The following is a 23531-nucleotide window of genomic DNA, read 5'->3' as shown; positions in this document are numbered from 1 at the left end:
GGACAAAGCACTGACGGACTCTGGACTGCTGGGTGACTTTGGGCAAGTCACTTCACCCCCGTGCCTCAATTTCCCCACCTGTACAATGGAGACGATGATACTGGCCTCCTTTGTCAAGTGCTTTGAGGTCCACTGATGAAAAGTGCAATATAAAAGCTAGGTATTATTATAGAGCATAAATATGATGCTATGGCAGCTACCCATAGAATAAGGTCCCCGTTTTATGATTTAGTAAAGAAACCAAGCTCTCATTAATTCTCATTTTCCCTTAGCAAACATCTTCATTAGTTTATCGCAGCCGGAGGGGAAGGACAGCCATATGGATAAGGTTGTAACTGGGACTCCAGAGACAAGTCATTTAACCCTTCCGTGCTCCACTTTCTCCATCTACAAAATGGGGATGATGGCACGTCCCTACTCAACAGGGTGCATGGAGGTTACAAACCATCAGAAAAAGCCCCCGAGAAAGTGGTGCAATTCTAGATGGGGAAAAAAAGACACAGGGAAGTTAAGTGTCTTGCCAAAATTTACTCAGCAAGTCAGTGTTTGAGCTGGGAATAGAACCCAGGAGTCCTGATCACGAGACAAAAACTCCTACTGTTATTAAAACCAAAATTATGTATTTGCAAGTTTAGCTGGCTCCCCTGCTGAGGCAAAAAAGGGAATATTTTCCTCCCCAAATAAGTGCTAGCAGGAGATGCACAGATAAGAATCAGATGGGCACATCAAAAAAGAGCAGACACTGCCCTCCCCGACCCACACAAAGAAAAGCATTCCTACCCCTGACCTGGCTTTCTTTCATGACATGGCAATGCAACAGATGTGTCTTTTTAAAAAAAAAAAAAATAATAATAATAAATTACCTCGTTTTGGTTCCTCTATTCTGGTCAGTTTATTGGGAGGTGCAATAAAATCATCTTCAGTTATATAAGGCCCCCTCTTCATATTAGAGCTGCAATAAGGGGGGGGGAGGGGAAATGTATCAACAGCAGCATCAGCAGGAGCAGCCTCCTTGCCTGGAAGCAGGGAAACTGCCACATCATGGATCTTATGATGAACATAATTTCAGAACCAGGGTAATAATTACCCTAGTTACAATGGGCATTACTTTCTACACAAGTCAATACACATTATTTAAAACTGCCCAGGTGCTTTGATTCTGCTGCTCTCTCTCTCTCTCTTGGTCTCCCTCTCCAACAACAGAGTTCCCTTGTGCTGCTTAAGCACAACACCAAATCAGCTATTTACCTGGAGATTCTGGGCAAGTCCCTTTGGAATGTGAATATTTTTTGGCACACACTGGAAAGCCCAGAGCAGCAAACCCGAGTGTCAAGCTGGCTGCATGCTGATGGAGAGTGCCTGCTATGCAAGATTTTCCATTTTGGAGAAGACAGCATCACTGACAACCTGGGCCCTGTGCTGCTTACAGGTCTTACTGTGGTCTGGGGCTTATATAAGGGGAGGAGTAAAACACCTAATATTAGAGTACATGGCAAGCTCTTTGGGGCAGGGACCTCACCTTCCTAGCTGATTTTACAGCACCATGCAATTCAATAGTGTTACAGAATGAATGAAATAGCAAGTCTCTTACCCTTCACCCTCCAGTTCTTCTGGTGCAACAGGAAGGACCTTTAAAACAAAACAAGAAGAGATTTTGAGTGTACAGAGAAAGGTGCTCTAAATTAGACTATTGGATGGTATATGACATGGGACCATTAACTGGAACCTACTACAGTGTGTGTAGCTAGCTAAAAAGTGGACCTGAGAAGCCAACAATAGGAACATACAGATCAGACCAGAGCTCCTAGACCAGTATCCTGTCAGTGGTCAGCACCAAACGCTTCACAGGAAGGTGAAGAATTACCTGCCCACAAAGCAGGTTTTCCTCCTAACCCACATTTGTTAGGGCTTGGCTTATGCCATGAAGCACGAAGGTTTATATGATCACATACTTAACAGTAACTTTTTGCTCCCAGTGGTTATACATTTAAGAACCAGCCCAGTGGCTATGTACAGTATCATTACATAGGCAGACAATGCTCCTAATTTTATATTATGGGCACACAATGGCATCACATACATGAGTCCCACGCTGAAGATTGGCATGGTGAAGGTCGGGGATAAAAAGAATTGGCTGAGTGTCAAGATCTTGGGATGGCTTGAAGACAGTGACGTCTGTCCGCTTGTGGGAAGGAAGCATTGGCACTTTGACATCGGGAACTGTAAAGAAATATCAAAGATTGTAATATATGGATATTTAAAACAATGACACAGTTGTAGCCTTACTCTTTAAGAGCAATGTATTGCTGTTAAGCAGTGATGTGCCGGGGTGGGTGTGAAGGGGAGGGTCTTGGGACCCCATTGTTAAAATTTCCCAAGTTTTTGGGGGGAGAGGAGAGGAAAGTGCGAGGCTTCCCCTTCTCTGATAGAGTCACCTATTCTGGGGGCCACTAAATTACCCTGGCCAAAGATGCTTATTCCTTTTGGAATGTGTCACGTCAGGTATTTTCAGTAAAATCTTCCGAAAGGACTGCTAAAAATCGATGCAGTTCCTCCCACACACCCTAATTTCAAATGACAGAGTTTGAACACTGTACTCTTCATTACCCTCCTATTTTTTCAGGAATCTACCACCAGCCTTTCCAGTGAGTGGCAGGAAGTGTTTGCCAGGTGGCATTGCTTCCCTCCTTGGCTGGGGTTATGAGAAAAGGCTTTTGTCTAAATGGGTAAACGAATTAATAGGTTTCCCCCTGTAGCTCACTTCTCTGTAAGCTCATGCACCCTGGGATATGGGCGTGCCTTGTTTCAATATTAGTAGCATATCACCTCTTAAAAGCACAGAGCTGATCAATATTTGTTTCACATTTAAAAACATTTATGAAGGATGGTCTTAGGGGCACAGTACTGGGAGAGTCACATCTAGGTTCTAGTCCCGCCTCTGCCACAGACTTCCTGTGTAACTCACTGTACCTTTCTGCACAGGAGGGGAGACTTCAACCTCACAGGGGCTTAGTGAAGCTTCAGTCATTGAGTATTGAAAAGCATTTGGAGATCCTCAAATGGAAAGCACTACAGAAGCATTGTTACTACTGCGGAATAGAGTTCGGCAAGATACCAATATTTTGCAGAATGGAAGGTTCTGTGAAAAATTTTGGTTCACCATTCTGAATTGAAACAAAATATTTCAGTCTAGTTCAATATTAATCTGTGCCCCTGTTAGCCACTATGTGCCTCATGGGAATTGTCATTTGGCTGCTTCTGGGGTGGACCACATGTACTATAGGCACTGTGGTTACATGACTCCCATGATGCAGCACATCAGTTCAACCAGTGGGAAAACCACAGTGCATCATGGGAGATATAGTTCAGCCAGGAAGCCTAGCCTACAGAGAAAGGAATATGAGGTATCCAAACTACAGCTCCCATGAGGCACTGTAGCAACTCTGATGAACAGAGATTAATGTCAAACTGACCCAAAATGAAATATTTTAATTTGGGTTAACAAACTGAAGTGTTTTGATTTGCGTGAAGCCTGCCCAAAATGAAATATTTCATTTTGAATTTCCTATGGAAAAAAGTTGAAAAAAATTTCAAAACAATTAGTCAAAAATTGAAATTTTCTGTGGAAAAACTGATTTTCCAAAACTTCAACCAAAAATTGCCAACCAGCTCTACTATGGAGCAATCCATATAGATACAATAATTGTGTCTCTGGAAGCAACTGTAATGCTTCTAGGGTGACCAGATGTCCCGATTTTATAGGGACAGTCCCGATTTTTGGGTCTATTTCTTATACAGGCTCCTATTACCCCCCACCTCCATCCCGATTTTTCACATTTGCTGTCTGGTCACTGTACTTATAGCTCAAAAATAGCCAAACAATATGTATTCAACCTTAATGGGGAAATAAACAACACATCTGGGCTCAGCCCAAGCATGGGAAGTTTAGCCCCATAAGCAGCATTTATGAAGAAAGATATGAACTTCTACAAATGGGGGGTTTAGCATGCAATTGCCATTTCTCAGCCATTAGCTCTAGTACTGTGCACAGTGGTCTCTGGATCCTGCTTGGGCTACTGAACTTGGGATAGGAGACACCCCCCTACACACACATTTGTTAAATGCTAGCAAAGCGTTGAGCCTTCTTTTTATGATACATTTAAAAACTCTGCCCTCCCTGTAACCGCCCTTTAGCAACTGTGTCATTGCCTTCTTCTGAAGCCATACTGCCAACCCGCATTTGCTGTGTCAGGAAACCCTGTTTAAACAAGCTGTGAGGTTAATGCTTATTGAACCAGTCAGACTATTAAAAGCAGAGCTTCTGACAAGCACGTCAAAACATTATCTTCAAACAGTCCAGAGGAGAGCAAGGAACACACACTTTTCCTTGCTGCACAATGTGAAGGAGAAACAGGGATATAAACTTTACACCAAACAACTCTGTTAACCTATAACTGACCATCAAACATTGGCTCTGTAGGAGTCAACATAAAAGTATGATCTGCAGGAGAGAATTAAGAATGAAAAGCAAACACATTTGGAAGGAAAAAGCTAGAAAATCTTTTGCTCATTCCAGCATCAAGCCCCTCGGGCTTACTTTTACATGCGTAGAAACAATGTCTAACTAGACTATTAACTAAAAAGGGGCAGTTCAGCTCTAATGGGTTGAGTACAAGACTGGGAATCAGGAGATCTGGGTTTGTACTGCAGACTCTGCCAGTGACTTGCTGCATAGCCTTGAGTAAATCCCTTAAGCCTGATTTGCAGAGGTTCTGGGTATCTCCAGCTCCTACTGACTTCAGTTGGAGTTGTAGGTGCTCCACCAGTTCTCAAAACCAGGCCCTTAACATTCAGTTACCCATCTGTAAAACAGGAATAATAATGTTTACCCAACTTTAAGTGCCTTGCACAACACTTCATCTTAGATTGCAAGTGCTAAGTGTGATTTCATGCTGGTCCAAATAGCACTGCCTTCTCCCTCTACTCTCTCTGGCTGCTAAAAGGGATTGAGTGGGCTCCACTGTACATCCATAGTGCACATATAGTTTCTTTTCGAGTGAAGAAGAATGGAGGTTCCTAACTTATCCTGTGCTTTGCAAAATACAGTTCACAATCCCATATACAGTGGATTAAAGTGAAGCTATTTTATTGCTTGCCTTTTTTTTTTTCTTCCATAACTCCTTTATAGGAGAATTCCACTGTACTGAAAACAAATTGTAGTCTGTAAGTGACATGAGGCCTACCATTTAAACACTTGGTGGAATAATTTCTACTTACAGGCATTCAACTGGGAGCTGGGGTCAGTGCACTTGCCTTTTCTTTTGCTTTGTTTTCGTTCTTCATCCCTGATCTTCCTCTCTGCTCCCTGTCAGATGACAGATTGGGGAGGAAGGGAGAAAAAAAAATAGTATCCTCAGTTTGTTTTTATACCCTCAGGTCAATGACGTTGATCTTTACATAATAGAACACATGGAGGTCAGTCTCACACTAACCACTTCATCAGGTCAGCCAGAAAATCTGTCCAGTACTTATTCTGAAGTACTATCATCAAATCAAAATTTAATGAAAGTATCACAATCACCTGAATTTGTTTTAAGTATGGGACTGGGGTAAAATGGCAAGTTACCACACAGTTACTTCAGTTATTTCCATATACTTAAGAGAATAGCGGTGTCTAAGATATAAGACAGTGATCATTGAATTTTTCTCCGATTAATAATATTTACTGAACTTTTAATCAAAAATATTCCTGACGCTATAATCAAGCTAAATTCAGATCTCCTAGAGTTTTACAAGGATGGAACAAGACATACTAGCATGTCAAAGAGTCTTTGTCAGCAGTGACTGTGCCATCTTTCACAGGACTAAAAATACAAGCATCACTTTTCATCCTTCAGAACAGTGCTAGCTGCTATGGGATCAACAAACACCTAATATAGAATAGATGGAAGCAGAACTACCTCACATTTACAGAATTCCTAGTCCCTCCTCCCCCCCCCCCCCCAAAAAAAAAAGTGACCAAAAAAAAGAAACAGCTAGTCAAGTTTTCTATGACGTATAAGCATTTAGATATCTCAGGAAGGAGGATGGTCTAAGGCTCTGGGTCAGGACCCAATGAGATTTGAATTTGTTTCCAAACTCTGCCAGAGACTTCCTGTGTGATCTTGGGGCAAGTCGCTTAGTCTGTGTTTCAGTTCTGTGAAACGGGGATGACTGTAAGCTCTGTGAGGCAGAGTTTAAATGTATTTTTGTACAGGACCTAGCACAACAAGGACCTAATCTCAGTGGGGACCTGTCAGAGTGGGTAGGTGGTGCTGCAACAAGTTCTATTGCAATAATTCAAAATGAAACAGTGATGGTGTCTCCTTACATTACTCTAAAAACTAAGAGTAAGCCATATATAGGCCAGACTATTAACTTTGGATTCAGAACAATCATAACCAAAGTGGCAGCATCCCTATGCTCATCTGCATGTGCCAAACACCTAATCCCATTGCCTGCCCAGAACATAGGATGCACTGGAAAAATTTGGCATGGGGAGGAAGATTTGGTGATCTGCTTTGTAAAAGGAAAACTCAGATTGGCTTGTAAACTGGGTCTCTAACACTGGGGGAAACACGGGGCCCATTGGTACCAAGGTGCCGGCCAAAGAGCCCGGTGCCACTCCACCTGCTGTGGTGCTGGCGGAGCAGGCTGTTCAGCCTGACTAGCCTGTCCCATCGACTGACGACTACGAGGGGATTTTTAAAATTCCCGGGGAACGTAAAGGGTGGGTCACATGGTTGGTTACCTGAGGCCAGGGCAGAAGAGTTTGAACTGATGACCAGAGTGGCTAGAACAGGCATTGTGGGATACTGCCGAATACTTCTGGAGGCCAGTCACAGCGCATTGGGCGGCCACACTGGCGCCGCAGCGGCAGCGCAATACTCGCTATTCCTCTCAGGGATGTGGAGTACATGCAGCGCTGCAAATGCCTTGCCGTGTTCTTCACGCCACCCGCTGCCTCCAACACCAGTATCTTCACCACCCAGCCCTGAAAACCACAACCCTTACCCTCTGCACTCAACCCCCATCACCATGCAGTATAGCTATCCTGAAGTGCAGCACTCACTGCACAGCACACCAGACAGGACATACGCGAATCTGTGATTGTACTGTTCCCCACTCCACCCCTTGTTTCTTTTCAATAAATGGATTTCTTGGCTTTGAAAACATTCTTTATGCAATAATAAAGTAAAAGACTCCTTAGCCCAGGAAATAAACAGGCACTGCAAGTCTGCTTGTCTGCTTAGCAAACACTGATTCCTAAAGATTGGAACTACTGCACTTCGCTCTCGTGCAGGGCACCAGATATTACTGCTGGTTTTCAGCCTCAAATTGCTCCCTCAAGGCATCCATAATCCTTGCAGCCCCGGGCTATGCCCCTGTAATAGCCCTGCTCTCTGGCTGTGCAAATTCAGCCTCCAGGTGTTCAACCTCGGAGGTCCATGCCTGAGTGAAGCTTTCACCCTTCCCTTCACAAATATTATGGAGGGCACAGCACGCGGATATAACCGCGGGGATGCTGTTTTCGGCCAAGTCCAGCTTCCCATACAGAGATCGCCAGCGGCCCTTTAAACGGCCAAAGGCACACTCCACAGTCATTCAGCACCGGCTCAGCCTGTAGTTGAACCGTTCCTTGCTGCTGTCAAGGCTCCCTGTGTAGGGTTTCATGAGCCACTGTATTAACGGGTAAGCGGGATCTCCAAGGATCACAATGGGCATTTTGACTTCCCCTACCGTGATCTTCCGCTCTGGGAAAAAAGTCCCGGCCCGCATCTTCCTGAACAGCCAAGTGTTCCAAAAGATGCATGCATCATGCACGTTTCTGGGCCAGCCTGTGTTAATGTCAATGAAACACCCACGGTGATCCACAAGCGCCTGGAGAACCATAGAGAAATACCCCTTCCGATTAATGTACTCGGATCCTAGGTGGGGTGGTGCCAGAGTAGGAATGTGCGTCCCATCTATCACCCCTCCACAGTTAGGGAACCCCATTTGTGCAAAGCCATCCACTATTTCCTGCACGTTACCCAGAGTCACGGTTCTTCTGAGTAGGATGCGATTAATGGCCTTGCAAACTTGCATCAACACGATTCCAACGGTCGACTTTCCCACTCCAAATTGGTTTGCGACCGACCGGTAGCTGTCTGGAGTTGCCAGCTTCCAGATTGCAATAGCCACCCGCTTCTCCACTGGCAGGGCAGCTCTCAATCTCGTGTCCTTGCGCCGCGGGGTGGGGGCGAGCTCCTCACACAGTCCCATGAAAGTGGCTTTTCTCATCTGAAAGTTCTGCAGCCACTGCTCGTCATCCCAGACTTCCATGACGATGTGATCCCACCACTCGGTGTTTGTTTCCCGAGCCCAAAAGCGGCGTTCCACGGTGCTGAGCATGTCTGTGAATGCCACAAGCAATTTCGTGTCGTACGCGTCGGACTCCTCACTCTCACTGTCACTTTGGATCTTAAGCAATAGTTCGACAGCCAAACGTGACGTGCTGGCGAGATAAGTCAGCATATGCCTCAGCAGTTCGGACTCCATTTCCCACAGACAACAGATCGCGCTGCACAGAAACCGTTGAAAGATGGCGCCAAAGGTGGATGGAAACAAAGGGATTTCTGGGATGCGAAGCGATGCATCACGGGGCATTGGGGCAGGACCCAGAATGCCCCGCACCCACGCCCCCTTCCCACAACCCACAGCGCCAGAATGGGAAGAGGTGCTCTGTGGGATAGCTGCCCATAATGCATCGCTCCCAATGGCGCTGCAAATGCTGCAAATGTGGCCACGACAGTGCGCTGGGCAGCGGTCAGTGTGGACAGACTGCAGCACTTTCCCTACTCAGCTGTATGAAGTCAGGTTTAACTCACAGCGCTGTACATCTGCAAGTGTAGCCAAGGCCTCAGAGAGATATTCAGTTACTATGGTAATGGTGGCCACTTAAGTACCTAAGATAAGTAGATGGATCACTTAAGATTCAAGCCTTGGCCACTTCCTCTGCAGTCAGATGGAGGCACCGCTGGGGGTTGGGACACACAACTAATAGAGGCGTCCGGTCAAGTCTATTTTTATACTATTTAAACAGAGATTGAGCCAATATTTGAGTGATCTGTATTGACAGAGATGTGTTCCCCATGTGACTCCACTTCAGAATCTGGGTGAGGGACTGTCTAGGTGTAACAATCATGCTAAGGAATTTCATCCTCAACTTGACAATATTTTTTGGGTGCGAAGAGATGCCCCCAGATTAAATAGGGCAAATATATTTTACAATGTAGGTCAGGAAGGAGTCATGCAAAGAGAGAGACCAGACAAAAATCCAAAGTGAAAAATTATATAAATGGGGTAACTAACTAGATTTGCTGAAATTTATGATGCAGACAAACACTTTCCTCTGAACCAATGAGCGGAGTGTGGATGTGCCATATTATTAACAACTGGTTTATTAAAAGCGAGGGAGTTTGGAAGTCTACTTTTTTAGCTTGTGACTTATTGAGGAAACGTAGTCCAGGGGTTACGGCACTAGCCTGGGTTCAATTCTCTTCTCCACCACAGACTTCTTATGTGACAAGTCACTTCGCCTCTCTAGGTATATCTATACTGCACACTAAGCCTGGGCTCTGACTCAAGTTTGAGCCCAACCCTCCCTTCCATTTACACATAAAATAGTTTGACTTGAGTCCACAAGCACTCAGGACCTGCTATGGGGGTTGGTCAGAGCCAAGTCCTGCTGTGACTCTGGTCCAAGCCCTGTCCAGTTTGGAAACAGGTCAAGCTGCAGACCCGAGTCAGAAGATCTGCGTAGTGCAGTATGGGCGTGCTAGCCAGATTTATAATGCCGAGTAAATAGTGAGCACAAGAAACCCTCAGAAAGTCTGCAAACCCTTTGTAATTTTTAAGAACTAAAGGTAACATTTTCATAAGTGCCTAATTCCCATTTTCAAACAACTTATGTGCTTAGGAAAGTCTGTAGGATTTGGGATCTAAGTCACTTTGGATATCATTTTCACATGTGCCTAAGACACTATTCTGGCCCTGCTTATAGTATAGACCCTACGGTGGGGCAGAAGAAGGCTGGGTAAGTGTCCATCCATGCATTAGAACTGGAGTGATAGTGACAGAAATATTAAGATTAAACATGCAGTGTTAGGCAATTTTTTTATGGTAGCCAGAAGGCGGCACACAAAGAAATAAAAAATTCCATATTTAGTGATTTTGTTAAAAAAGACTTGTTCCCTGTCTCAATAGAGTTTCAAGTTTGAACTGAAAACCAAGTATACAGAGTTATTTGCTGTTGGCAACTGTGACATTCAGTGTCATCTCCCAATGACCATTCCCAAAGTCAACACTGACTGTGCCTAAAAACATTTTGCAACACTCCAGCATTCTGAAGGCAGCAAATTTTTCTGAGGTCACTTCAGCATCTCTGCACCAATTTTTTCCCTTACAAATGCCGAACACATATGGAGTTTTCAGAGATTATCCAAAATAGCATGTGTTAGAATCATAAAGGAAAAGGTCATTTATACTAAACAGAGCTGGAGGGACAGCCTTCCCCAAGCCCTCATTTGCAGGCTGGCCTGACCTTACCTTGTCACAGAAGACTTTAATCTGGCAGTAGGCCCTGTGGACGGGTTTGTTACTCCTGTTATTGTAGCTGTAGGTGTCAATCTGAATGTTCAAGGGCAGCCCTTTAACTCCTTTCTGAGAGGAGAAATCTGTGCTGAGGCAGTTTACAGAAATAAAAACCTGCAAAAGAAGGAAAAAGCTTCCATCAGCAGCGATTAATACATTCTTAGTGTTTGCTTCAGCCAGCCATACTGAGTCACAGTGTAACGACTCCACTTGGGTTGGCTGTAGGATTTGAATCCTAGACCTTCAGAACTAAAACGGTGAGTTTCTACCACATAAGCTAAACGACTATTCACATGAATCAATGGACCAGCCACTAATGGGGGGTACAAATACCCATCCTCCTAGTGTGGATTACAGCAACAAATTTCAAACCTCATGCAGACTCTAGTTAACTTCTGAATATTTTTATGCCCCGAGAAATATTTTGTCTATTGTAACCCTTTTTTAGGGGGCAGAAATCCCTTTCAGGCCCCATTTTCACTGGCCAAAAGAACAGTGTTTAAAAACCTTACTTAAAACAGGGGTCAGACATGCTTGCAGCAAGCACAATTGAAATCAGTCTGGACAGTGGCAAAACCATGTTAGCTCCATGATCAAATTCTACTCTTGAGACTGATGAGTTTTTAAATATAGTTATTTAATACAGGTCCCAATCCAGCAAAGACCTAAGGGCATACTTAACTTTAAGCATGCAAGCAATCCCATTGACTGCAGTGAGATTACTTATGGGTCTTAAAGTTAAGCACGTGCTTAAATCTTTATGGGATCAGGGTCTAGAACGCTTCCCAGCAGTGTTCCTTTTTCTGAGCGCGAGCAGGATGTTGTGAAGTGGAATATGAATCCATTTTCATTGTTCAAACTAAATGAAAAAGTTAATGGAAAAAGTAATTTTTCCAAAATAATTTCAGTTTCATAATGCAAGATCTTAGTAGTAGCAGAGGAAGGGAATTTTCTAGTTGTCCTATTTAGAGGCACACTGAATTAGTACTTCCCCCAAAAGATGCACCTATTCAAATGCCAGGTTCTTATATATGGGTAGTCCTCATTATCATGGAGTGATATCTCAGTAGTGAATGAGGGACCCCTGCTGGTATTTGACTGATACTACAATTTGCCAAGTTAAGTTTTCAACAGCTTACACACTGTTTAAAAAATAAAGGTGTTTTTATGCAGCATTGTTGTCATAGGTTGCAACACGTTTTACAAGTATTATAAAAAAGGGGGGAGGAAGTTAGGTGAGAAACATTATAGGTGAGAGACAAGTTATTCCTGTTTCCAAGGGATTTTTTATAAGAATACTGTCTGCAGCACTGAGAAGGTAGCTTAAGAAGGTGCATATCTGCACTAGATTTGAGGTTCCCTGATTAAATTGTTATTAAAGTTTGATTTTCAAAAATGCACATGCAATTAATATGAACAACTGCATGTACAATTAAGAAGCACAGCCAACGTGACTGTACGAGTCAGGAGAGTTTCATGCAAATAGCCAGTTATGAAGGTAGCTATTGGGATGCACCCTTACCAAAGTAAGGCATTATCACTCTAACCATGCACACAAATCAGTGTAGTTTTACGAATCAGTCCCTTAATGTCTGTTTGGTTGCCCACAATCTCTGGGAAAAGATCTAGTGTTAAAACATATGAACTGTTCAAACATTTTTCAATAAATATCTAAGAATCACTATGGCAGCAACTACCCCACTTTTGAGAATTTTATAAGAACGAACCAACTACTGCTACCTGACATTTTAGGCTGTGCACTGAATGGACTGTGCATGGAAGAAACAGCTAAAGCCCTATGATCCTGTCAAATTGATTCTATACACTTTTGTGAAATATTCTAAAGCAACAGTGCTTCAAGTCTTTGATTTAAAGGAGGCAAATATGTAGCTAAACACCATTAGAGCATTGCTGGAAAAAAGTATTAAGAGTTTTAAAAGTAAATCGCCGACAACAAATTGACCAGAATGGTTTGCCAGCTTCTAAGCCACCCACTCCTCCCTGATCCCCTACAAGTTGGTGTGGGCATATCAACACAGCCAATATTGAGCTATTTATAAGAGTTAGTGCAATGCAGATCTAGGGCCTGCTCGTACAGCCTGTACTCAGGTAGAATGCTCTGACTTCAAACAGATGTTTGTCTGCAGGATTGGAACACCTGAGAGCGCATTTTGCATTGCATAAGGGAGCGAGTGGAGGACTTTGAGGAGTTTCCTCTGGTTTTGGATTTGTAGAATGGATAATGTTGCCTTATGAGCAGAAGTGTTATTTCTAATTAGTACTGATTTTTATTGGTTGCATATATATAGCTTAGTCTGACCATAATAAATGTTTATTTGTGTACGTCCCTTGTGTCTGTATCACTTTAATGAAGTAGAAATCTTTAAGAGAAAGCAAGGACTGTTTTTCTCAAGAACTTGTGCAGATACAGCCATTACGACTGGTTTAATAGAGCCATGGAACTTTCAAAAATCTATGATTTAATATTATACCTCTAAGCACCAAAGTCGGGGTGGGGGGAGGGGAAAGAGGGCAGGGGCAGAATCTTTAGACTAGATAGGCATCAATTCCTTAGTCCTTAGAGCCATTTCCCTTTGGTTGTGAGGTCTTGGCATTTTCAAACTCTAGGTCTCTCTTTACAGCTTTCTTTGCATTTGCCAGGGGTGGGGGTGGGGAGAGAGGTTTATGTAAATTCTAATAGACTGACCATGCAGAGCATCCTCAGCACTGTAGTCTGAAGTTTCTGTCTAGATGCTAGACATGTACAACATTGATGGACTTCAATATACACATCCCCTATTTAATCCACTAGTTCCATGTGAATTTGCAATTATTCATCTACCAGGTGACAAGGATTTTTGTTCCATTTGAAAATAGCCTTCATTTGATTAGGTCTGGCTTTAAAGGCTGAATCTATTTCTAGGATAGAAATCATTATTCAATCTTCTGCATTCTAGAAGAGGAAGAGAGAGGCCTAAACCCCAGTCTTCTCTCTCTGGTTCCTGTTGTATCCAAAAGGGGTAGTCTAAACTTGTCCATATGCAGAAACTCAGCTTAATTCAACATGATGTGTCCAAACCTAGTGTGCGAGTTTCATCCTTTCCATGGCAATATGCTAGTCGTCTGATGCCAAACTGCGATTGCTTTAAAATCCCACCTGAATGGAGTCTACAGCTGGGTTCTTGGGAACAGTTTTTCCAATGAAGTGGAAACTTGATTTCTTTCAGTCACTTTGTTTAGGACAGATTTGAATCAAGTTCTTAAAGAAATAAGGGTGAGTGACTGACCCAGCTACATCCCCACCCCAACATTTTCAGAAGAAAAATGTAACCACAAAAGTCACTCAGCATCTTTAGCCTGTTCAGCAAGATTCCTCTTCAGCTGTCCAACCTATTTTTTTTTTCTAAGGGCAGTTCCGCATTCTTGGCTATATTAAGATTTGCTTGTTACTTTTCAAAAACATTTTCATTTTCATCTTACCTCCCAGGATTCAGCTTTAAAGAGAGATGACACTTAAAACACACAGTATCATCAGCCCCAAATGTTCAAAACCCATGGGTCAGGCCCCAAAATGCCAATGGCTTGACTTAAAAAGCATGAGATTGTTACTGAAGAGAGACATTTGGGGTTATTTTTGCCTTCTTGTTTTGAGATTTTAGGTTATACCCGAATCACAGTTTTAAGCTTGTCTCTGCAACTAAGAGGTCCAGAAACTTTCCTGTAAAAATAAAAGTAAGCTCAAATTCCCTCCTAATCACACAGCTCCTGGAGCTGGGAATTTGAGGGGGGGGGGAGGGGAAATACCAAATATTGCAAGAACTGTGAGAGTGTTGGCAATACTGCATATACAATTTAGTATCAGGGAAGATGCATGCATGTGTTAACTTTTACTTTACACTTCTATAGTCCTTTCCATCAGAGACTCTCAAAAAAACATTACCAACAGTAAGTAAATTAGCTTCCCAATGCCCCTCTGAGGTCTGTAAGTACGATTCCTATTTTACAGAGCAGAAAAGTGAAGCAACAAGATTAAAGCAACTTCTCCAAGGTCACAGAGGAAGCCTGTGGCAGAGCAGAGCATCCAGATCTCATGACGCTCAGGCTGTGCTTTAACCACAAGACCATCTCCTATCTCAAGGAAACCTAGTGTTCACCTACCTTAAAATCTACAAGAAACTCATTAATTTTAATAAATGCAGGGATCTTTCAAAAAAAAAATTAAGAGAAATCAAGTCAGAATATCTGCAATGTGCCCTCAAGGAAGAGCAGCAGATGCAGCCAAAAACTTTTCTATACAGCCGCTTTTACTAACAAGACCTGCCTTTCAAACAAACCAGGAAAAATAAAAAAGTATAATCAAAGCACAATCAAAGCACTGCAGAAGCTTCCCGGTCCCTGAGTTGAAGGATGGCTCCTTAATGAAGTCCTGTGTGCCCAAATCCCTTCTCTTCAGTTTATCTTGGCACCACACAGGTGATTCCCTCAATTTAAATTAGTCAGAAGCCTAAATAGTGGAGCTTTCAAATGAAGGTAAATTATGTTCACTGTATGCATAATAATAAAAAACAGGAATCACCAAAAAGCAACAAACAAAATGGGTTTGGAGATATTAAGATTGGCTCAATCTTAATATTAAGATTGGCTTAACGTTGGATCAGGGCCTGATCCAACGTGGCAATCAATTCCTATGCTCCTAACATTCACTGTGGTTTTATTTTTTGAAATACTGCAGGCAAATCAAATCCTATTAATTTCCATTCATGCTACATTATTCTTGTACCCAGAGGAGTAAGACATGGTCCAACAATTCAGACACATTAGGTACTCTTTTTATAGTCAGCATTCAGATGAAGTTCCAATTCTCTTCTAATATACCTGAAGGCAAAGTGCCTATAGTTTTTGATAGAAGGTTCTGCAGCCTCATTTGCATCTCTTCAGCTACATGCAAGTTTAAGCTTCCATAGATTCCAAGCCCAGAAAGGACCACTATGATAATCTAATCTGATCTTCGGTACAACACAGGCCATAGAACTTCTCTATAATAATTCCTGAAGTGTATCTTGGGGGGGGGGGGGGGGGGGGGAGAAAGATCCAATCATTGATAAAGAATCCACCACAATCCTTAATAAGGCTAATTACTCTGTTAAAAATGTGTGTCTTATTTCCAGTCTGAATGCATCTAGCTTTAACCTCCAGCCACTGGATCGTGTAATACTTTTCTCCAGTCAGATCCCAGAGACCAACCAGACCTCCACCCTCACCACCACCCCAAACTCCTGCACAGCCATTATCAAGTATTTGTTCTTCATGTAGGTACTTATATAGACTGTAATCAAATCACCACTCAACCGTCTCTTTAAGTTACTGTACCAAAGTCTTCATTAGCTCCACATGCAGAGGACACGTTCATCAACTTACTGTGCACATGTAACATACTTATTTCCCAACAGAATTGCCTCACATTTATCAGATGTGAATTGTCTTCATTGAAGACTGGCTTCTTGGCAAGTATGAGGTTTTCAGTTTAGCAGTTCTGACTTACCAAAGTTCAAAAATAAGTACTGGAACGATTTCCTGAAGGTAACACTCTCTCGGATACGTCAGCCAATTTTCAGTTTACCTTAGAGCCAACAGATATCTGGAGAACATTTAAGCCCAGTGTGCATTTAATTCATGGAGTCACATACACTGTGAACAGAACTGTGAAGTGTCGAAGGCCCCAACAAATTTTCAATTCATAGAATCATAGAATATCAGGGTTGGAAGGGACCTCAGGAGGTCATCTAGTCCAACCCCCTGCTCAAAGCAGGACCAATCCCCAACTAAAGCATCCCAGCCAGGGCTTTGTCAAGCCGGGCCTTAAAAACCTCTATGGAAGGAGATTCCACCACCTCCCTAGGTAACGCATTCCAGTGCTTCACCACCCTCCTAATGAAAAAGTTTTTCCAAATATCCAACCTAAACCTCCTCCACTGCAACTTGAGACCATTACTCCTTGTTCTGTCATCTGCTACCACTGAGAACAGTCTAGATCCATCCTCTTTGGAACCCCCCTTCAGGTAGTTGAAAGCAGCTATCAAATCCCCCCTCATTCTTCTCTTCTGCAAACTAAACAATCCCAGTTCCCTCAGCCTCTCCTCATAAGTCATGTGCTCCAGCCCCCTAATCATTTTTGTTGCCCTCCGCTGGACTCTAATTTTTCCACATCCTTCTTGTAATGTGGGGCCCAAAACTGGACACAGTACTCCACAGCAAAAATAGATATTTCAAGACATTCAGTTAGCTCCTCTTCTAATGGAACATCCCAAGGCTGTGGGTACCTGTGTTCCTGTTACCACTGGGCAGCAAAAGGTGGCAACTCCACGGAAAAAAGAAGCTTAGATCACCAAGTCCTGTGTTGTATTGCACAGGACCGGTTCTAATGCATCAGAACCTAAGTCAGAAATTTGCTTCCAGCTTGCAGTGGTTAAGAATGAGTGAAACTTGGGTTTGCGCTCTGGAATTCCACGATGATTTATTTAAAAATCTGTTCCTCAGAAATGTGTACGTTTACTATGTAATCTTCATATGCTGCACTCACTTTTGCCCCAGATATTTGTGGTTTTACAGCCTTTGCTTTAACCTGACACTTTTCTTTTATTGGATATGCAAATAGGCATTTGACTCACCATCCTCCCATTCACATTTCACAGTTTCATTCCCAACTAACCAAACCTGAACCTTCTTAATTAAACCAAAGATGGCAACACCTTATTTTATTGAGGCATATGATATATGGATGCCATTCTAATGAACCATCAAAATACATGCAATATTCACAGAGAAAGTTAAAATTGTTCCTATAGTGAATGCCAAACAAAAATTATGCTAGAACATATTAAAATAGTATCTCAGAACCACCCAGACAAAAAGAAGTCTTGTGTCAAATCACAGTAAGTGATCCACCCTCTTCAGAAAAGTAAGTTCACTGAAACAGACTCCTGCTTATTACAATACATGGGCAGGTTCCACTGTACAGCGAACACCCATGCTAGGCAGATTCCTGTTTCAAGAGATGAAACCAAACTATCTAAAAATGGTTTGGGTACGATTCTTCTCCACCTTTAGTAGAGCAATTAAACAGCTTATTGTCATTTAAGATTTCACTGAAGTCAGGTTTCCCTGCAACTTTCTTTAGGCAGGAAAAAGTGAAAAAAATACTAAAACTATCTCCAGTTTCAGGGATCACTGTAGTGCTGTAGTCATCATGAATAGGTCGGAGTATGACGAGAGGCTGCTAGACAACTCTGACACCACATTCTACAGGCTATTACCCTCTGATCCCACTGAAGGGTACTAAAAGAAACTGCACCATCTGCTCAGGAAACTCCCTGAAGAAGCACAGGAACAAATCTACAGAGACACACCCCTAAGCCCCGACCAGGGGTATTCTATCGGCTACCCAAGATCCATAAACCTGGGAATCCTGGATGCCCCATCACCTCAGGCATTGGCACCCTGACAGCATGATTGTCTGGTCCATGTGGACTCTCTCCTCAGGCCCCACGCTACCAGCACTCCCAGCTATCTTCGAGACACCACTGACTTCCTGAGGAAACTACAATCCATTGGTGATCTTCCAGAAAACACCATTCTGGCCACTATGGATGTAGAAGTTCTCTACACCAACATTCCACACAATAGACTACAAGCCATCAGGAACAGTATCCCCGATAATGTCATGGCAAACCTGGGGGCTGAGCTTTGTGACTTTGTCCTCACCCACAACTATTTCAGATTTGGGGATGATTTATACCTCCAAGTCAGCGGCACTGCTATTTTTTTATGGCTGACCTAGAACAACGCTTCCTCAGCTCCCGTCCCCTAACGCCCCTACTCTACTTGCACTACATTGATGACATCATCATCTGGACCCATGGAAAAGAAGCCCTTGAGGAATTCCACCAGAATTTCAACAATTTCCACCCCACCATCAACCTCAATCTAGACCAGTCCACATAAGAGATCCACTTCCTGGACACTATAGTGCAAATAAGCGATGGTCACATAACCACCACCCTATACCGGAAACCTACTGACCGCTATACTTACCTACATGCCTCCAGCTTTCATCCCGACCACGTCACACAATTCATTGTCTACAGCCAAGCCCTAAGGTACAATTGCATTTGCTCCAATTCCTCAGACAGAGACAAACACCTACAGGATCTTTATCAAGCGTTCTTAAAACTACAATACCCACCCGGGGAAGTGAAAAAACAGGTTGACAAAGCCAGAAGGGTACCCAGAAGTCACCTACTACAGGACAGGCCCAACAAAGAAAGTAACAGAAAGCCACTAGCCATCACCTACAGCTCACAACTAAAACCTCTCCAGCGCATCATCAAGCATCTACAACCTATTCTGAAGGATGATCCCTCACTCTCACAGACCTTGGGAGACAGGTCAGTCCTTGCTTACAGACAGCCCCCAAACCTGAAGCAAATACTCACCAGCAACTACACACCACCCAACAGAAACACTAACTCAGGGACCAATCCCTGCAACAAACGGCATTGCCAACTCTGTCCGCATATCTATTCACCATCATAGGACCTAACCACATCAGCCACACCATCGGGGGCTCGTTCACCTGCACATCTACCAATGTGATATATGCCATCATGTGCCTGCAATGCCCCCTCTGTCATGTACATTGGACAAACCAGACAGTCTCTACACAAAAGAATAAATGGACACAAATCAGACATCAAGAATTGTAACATTCAAAAACCAGTAGGAGAATGCTTCAATCTCCCTGGACACTCAATAAAAGTGGCTATTCTTCAACAAAAATACTTCAAAAACAGACTTCAACGAGAAACTGCAGAACTGGAATTAATTTGCAAACTTGACACCATCAAATTAGGCCTGAATAAAAACTGGGAGCGGCTGGGTCACTACAAAAAATAATTTTCCCTCGGTTGATACTCACCCCTTCTTGTCAATGGGCTACATCCACCCTAATTGATTTGGCCTCATTAGCACTGACCCCCCACTCGGTAAGGCAACTCCCATCTTTTCATGTACTGTGTATACCTGCCTACTGTATTTTCCACTCCATGCATCTGATGAAGTGGGTTCTAGCCCACGAAAGCTTATGCCCAAATAAATTTGTTAGTCTCTAAGGTGCCACAAGGACTCTTCGCTGTTTTTTCTGTATTGGGGAGGAAGGATAGCTCAGTGGTTTGAGCATTGGCCTGCTAAACCCAGGGTTATGAGTTCAATCCTTGAGGGGGCCACTTAGGGATCTGGGGCAAAATCAGTACTTGGTCCTGCTAGTGAAGGCAGGGGGCTGGACTCGATGACCTTTCAGGGTCCCTTCCAGTTCTATGAGATCTCTCTCTCTCTCTCTTATATATATATAAATAAATAAATAAATAAAAAAAAGGTTCTCTGGCACCAAATGCCAGAAGTGCTGTACATATTACTCCCTTCTATACCCTAGCGTTAATGAACACAAGGGAGGGAATGTCTATGCTTCAATTAAACACCCAGGGCTGGGCTGGGTCAGCTGACTCTGGCTCACAGGGCTCGGGCTATGAGACAGTAAAACTGAGGTGCAGACATTTGGCTTGGGCTGGAGCCCAGGCTCTGGGACCCTCCCCCATCCCTTCTAGGGTTTCAGAGTTGGGCTCCAGCCAGAGCCCAATCGTCGACACCTCAGTTTTACAGCCCCGCAGTCCGAGCCCTGCAAACCCAAGTCAGCCATGGGTGTTCAACTGCAGTGCAGACATAACCTGGCCGAAGGGACATCTACCTAGGAACTGCAGGAAGCTATGCTGTTGATTTAGAAGGTGTGTCTCTTTAGCCAGCACAAAATTGCATCAGGGCACTGTACTGCTAGAGATGTCATTTGTACAGGATATAAAATCTCCCAGATAAAATCACTTGTGTTCACTGAAGCATCCCATGGAATCTTTATAAGATGAGTGTTAACATCTGTATCCTTGTCAAGTTCCAAACTGGGAAAGTCCATTCTGTCTAGCTACACCTCCCCCACAGTCTGAGCTGAGCAGGCTTCCTTGCCCCAAACTACTGGCTAGTACTATTAAACTGCTATTACCTTTCACTCCAGAAGTGGCCATATTTCCATATGTGGGAAATGATTCCAGGATATTGTCAGCATTGTACAGTAGAATTTATGGATAATGGAGGATTTAAATAAACCAAGGGAGCCAGTTCAGAGCCCTTAGACTCCAGATTTCAAAGCATAGTGGCTAATTCTGATTAGACATTGGGCTCAGCTGAATTAGGGTCTTAGATACCAGCATAGCAGGGGCTCAAGCATAATTTCAGCTGGAGCACAAAGCTGAATCCTGCAGAACCAGACAGCCTTGGGGAAGCCTGACTGGCTGCATCAGCCAACTCTCACTGACTTGAAACCAGGCTATGCCCCCAAAACGTAAGTGTCAGGGAGTTCTGCAGATCTATTGTCACACCAGTAGAGGTGGTGGGACAGTGGTGCTTGTTGTGCCTGGAAAAATGGAGAGTGCTGGGACCAGGCCATAAGATTTTTATATAGACACCATATTTTTGAGAGTGAGGGCACTAGTGATGATATTCATTGTTACTAAAGTAGTACCTAGAGGTTTCACCTGAGAACAGAGCATGATTGTGCTAGGCACTGCACATATACATAGAGTAAGAGACTGTTCCTAGCCCAAACAGCTTACAGTCCAAGTAGACAAGGCAGAGGAAAGGTAGGAGCAAGGAAGTGCTATTGTCCTTATTTACAGATAGGGAATGCAGGCAAAGAGAGTAAGTGACTTCTCCAAGGGGACATGCAGTCTGGGGCAGAACAAGGACCCAGATCTGCCAAGTCCTAACCCAGTGGGTGAATCATGCTTCCCATGTGATCAATGACATCAATCATGTACATCTGATGCTCTCACCAGCACTCTGCCCCTTCACCCATCCCCCCAGCTCCAAACTTCTGAGCAGCATCAAGCAGCTGCACTGGTTAAGCCACCAGCCATAAAACGATAGTCTTTCCCCACACGTCACACTCTTCCTCACCACCTCCTTAAGTACCGGTAATTCAGAAGTGCAAGTGGGGAAATATTTAGTTAAAGATCTTACATCTATCACTGCTCATACAACTGGCAGGGTCACCTTCAGCACTCCCCACCCTTCAGGGTTTTTCCCTCCCCCCATTTCAGTATTCTCGCCCCCCCTTCAGTTTCAATGCATTTTCCAAGATATCTTTCAATCTTCCTTCATTTCACCTCTCACCCCCTCCTCCCAAATCCCTACTCCCTTTCCTGACTCCAAAAATAAACCCCTGTGTACGGATTCTCCCCTGCCCCTCAGACCAGGCTTCTTCCTACCCTTCTGGAGCACTCTCAGCTCTTCACCACCCCAGGGGAAGGCAGTGCCAGGGTCTCAGCCCTTATAGGGTTAACACTCCGCTGATCAGCCCAGTGAATTCTCTGACCCACCTACTCCACCATCATTGTGTGGCTTTCTAGAGACTCCTGTGCTGTCTCAGAGTAGCCAACAGGGGGCATTGGGGAGCTGCTGCAGGGATAGTAGTACAGTACTACAGAACAGCTTCTCTACACTATTTGATTTTGGAGTTACAAGCTCCTCCCACACGTGTTTACATACATGAGTGCACAGACTGTGCACAAACTGTCAGCTACACGGTCACTACTTGCTCAGAGCAAGCCTTGCCATCACTATATCCTGCATCAGGTCACTGATGCATCACAGTGCCAATGCACATGCGAAGCTCTGGGGTTGCAGCTGCCCAGTTGGAAGGTATTCTCCCTGCAGAATACTGCAAAGAATCAGGCAGCACTCAATGCAATGCACACGGTCCCTTAAACACCTGTTTCCAGCTACTTCATGAAAGAGGAGCTTTCTGTTTTATAAACTGGAATGCAGCAATCTTAAGGATTTTCATTTTTAAAACACAAAGAATATTTTCATGCCATAACAGTGCCATTATATTTTATCAAATCCATGATGCCTACAAACTCCATTAGAAAATGTACATTTTCATGGCCAACTTTTCTTTTCTTTTGACAAAGCATCTCCCCAGCTGTGGATTGTTACTCCCAGGAACCCCACTTCAAGGATTTGTGCTGGGAAGAAAGGCTATGTACCCACAATGCACTGTATCACAGTTGCTGGAGGCAGCGTCATGGGATGATATTTTACTTCACCCTTCTAAAAAAAGCTACATCTATAGGTGTCAGTCCAGTGCTCAGATTGCCTTTCCCATAAGTTACATCATACACATGAACGAAGACCTGAGCTTGCCAAGACAACTGATATCAGGGGTATGCACAAGGAGGGGGGGCAAGCAGCAACACGAGCCCCCCCACCCCACCCCCAATAATCGTTGGGGGCATGGAACTCCTCCGGCCTTGGGGCTGCGGGGGCCGGGGGAGGGAAGAGCGAGCTCCTCCCAGGGCCGGGGTGGGAGGCATTGAACATGCCCCCACAAAAGGACAAAGTAAAAATTCTGCGCACGCCCCTGGCAGGTATGGACGCACAGCACCCACCACTGTTTGCAACTTTCTCTAGCACAGGCAAATCTCTAACATTCAGCAACAGCCTAAGCCATTCTGACAGAAGACTAGAAACCAGAATGAGTGGGGGAGGGGGAAAAAAAGCCACACAGTATCCCAGGACGAATCCTTTGGCTGTGGGCCTACCGTTTCAGATAACAGGAGGGGATGAGTAAGCACCCTCCCAATAATCAAGGCTCCACAGTACATCAGTTTGTTAAGCACTTTATCAATGTAATATCACTGTCATCATTAAAAATAAAGCATTGTGCTTATTGCTTTGAAGGACTTCCCTGTAGC

The 23531-nt window shown here is 43.8% G+C and overlaps 1 protein-coding gene across 1 annotated transcript in view; it reads right to left on the bottom strand.

Annotated features, from left to right (window-relative positions):
- GRHL1 (grainyhead like transcription factor 1) overlaps window positions 1–23531 on the bottom strand; it is a 69171-nt gene that overhangs the window by 15301 nt on the left and 30339 nt on the right. The window contains exons 9-13 of the mRNA XM_024199133.3: window positions 10630–10788; window positions 5278–5365; window positions 2081–2220; window positions 1592–1629; window positions 864–952 (exon numbers count right to left, since the gene is read on the bottom strand). Of these exons, the coding sequence (XP_024054901.2) occupies window positions 864–952; window positions 1592–1629; window positions 2081–2220; window positions 5278–5365; window positions 10630–10788 (514 nt within the window). The remainder of the gene's footprint in view (window positions 1–863; window positions 953–1591; window positions 1630–2080; window positions 2221–5277; window positions 5366–10629; window positions 10789–23531) is intronic.

This window comes from Terrapene carolina, unplaced genomic scaffold (genome assembly GCF_002925995.2).
Source record: "Terrapene carolina triunguis isolate 2854851 unplaced genomic scaffold, T_m_triunguis-2.0 Scaffold42, whole genome shotgun sequence".
NCBI lineage: Eukaryota > Metazoa > Chordata > Testudines > Emydidae > Terrapene > Terrapene triunguis.
Note: the sequence above shows the minus strand (reverse complement) of the source record. Positions and strands in the feature narration are given on the sequence as shown.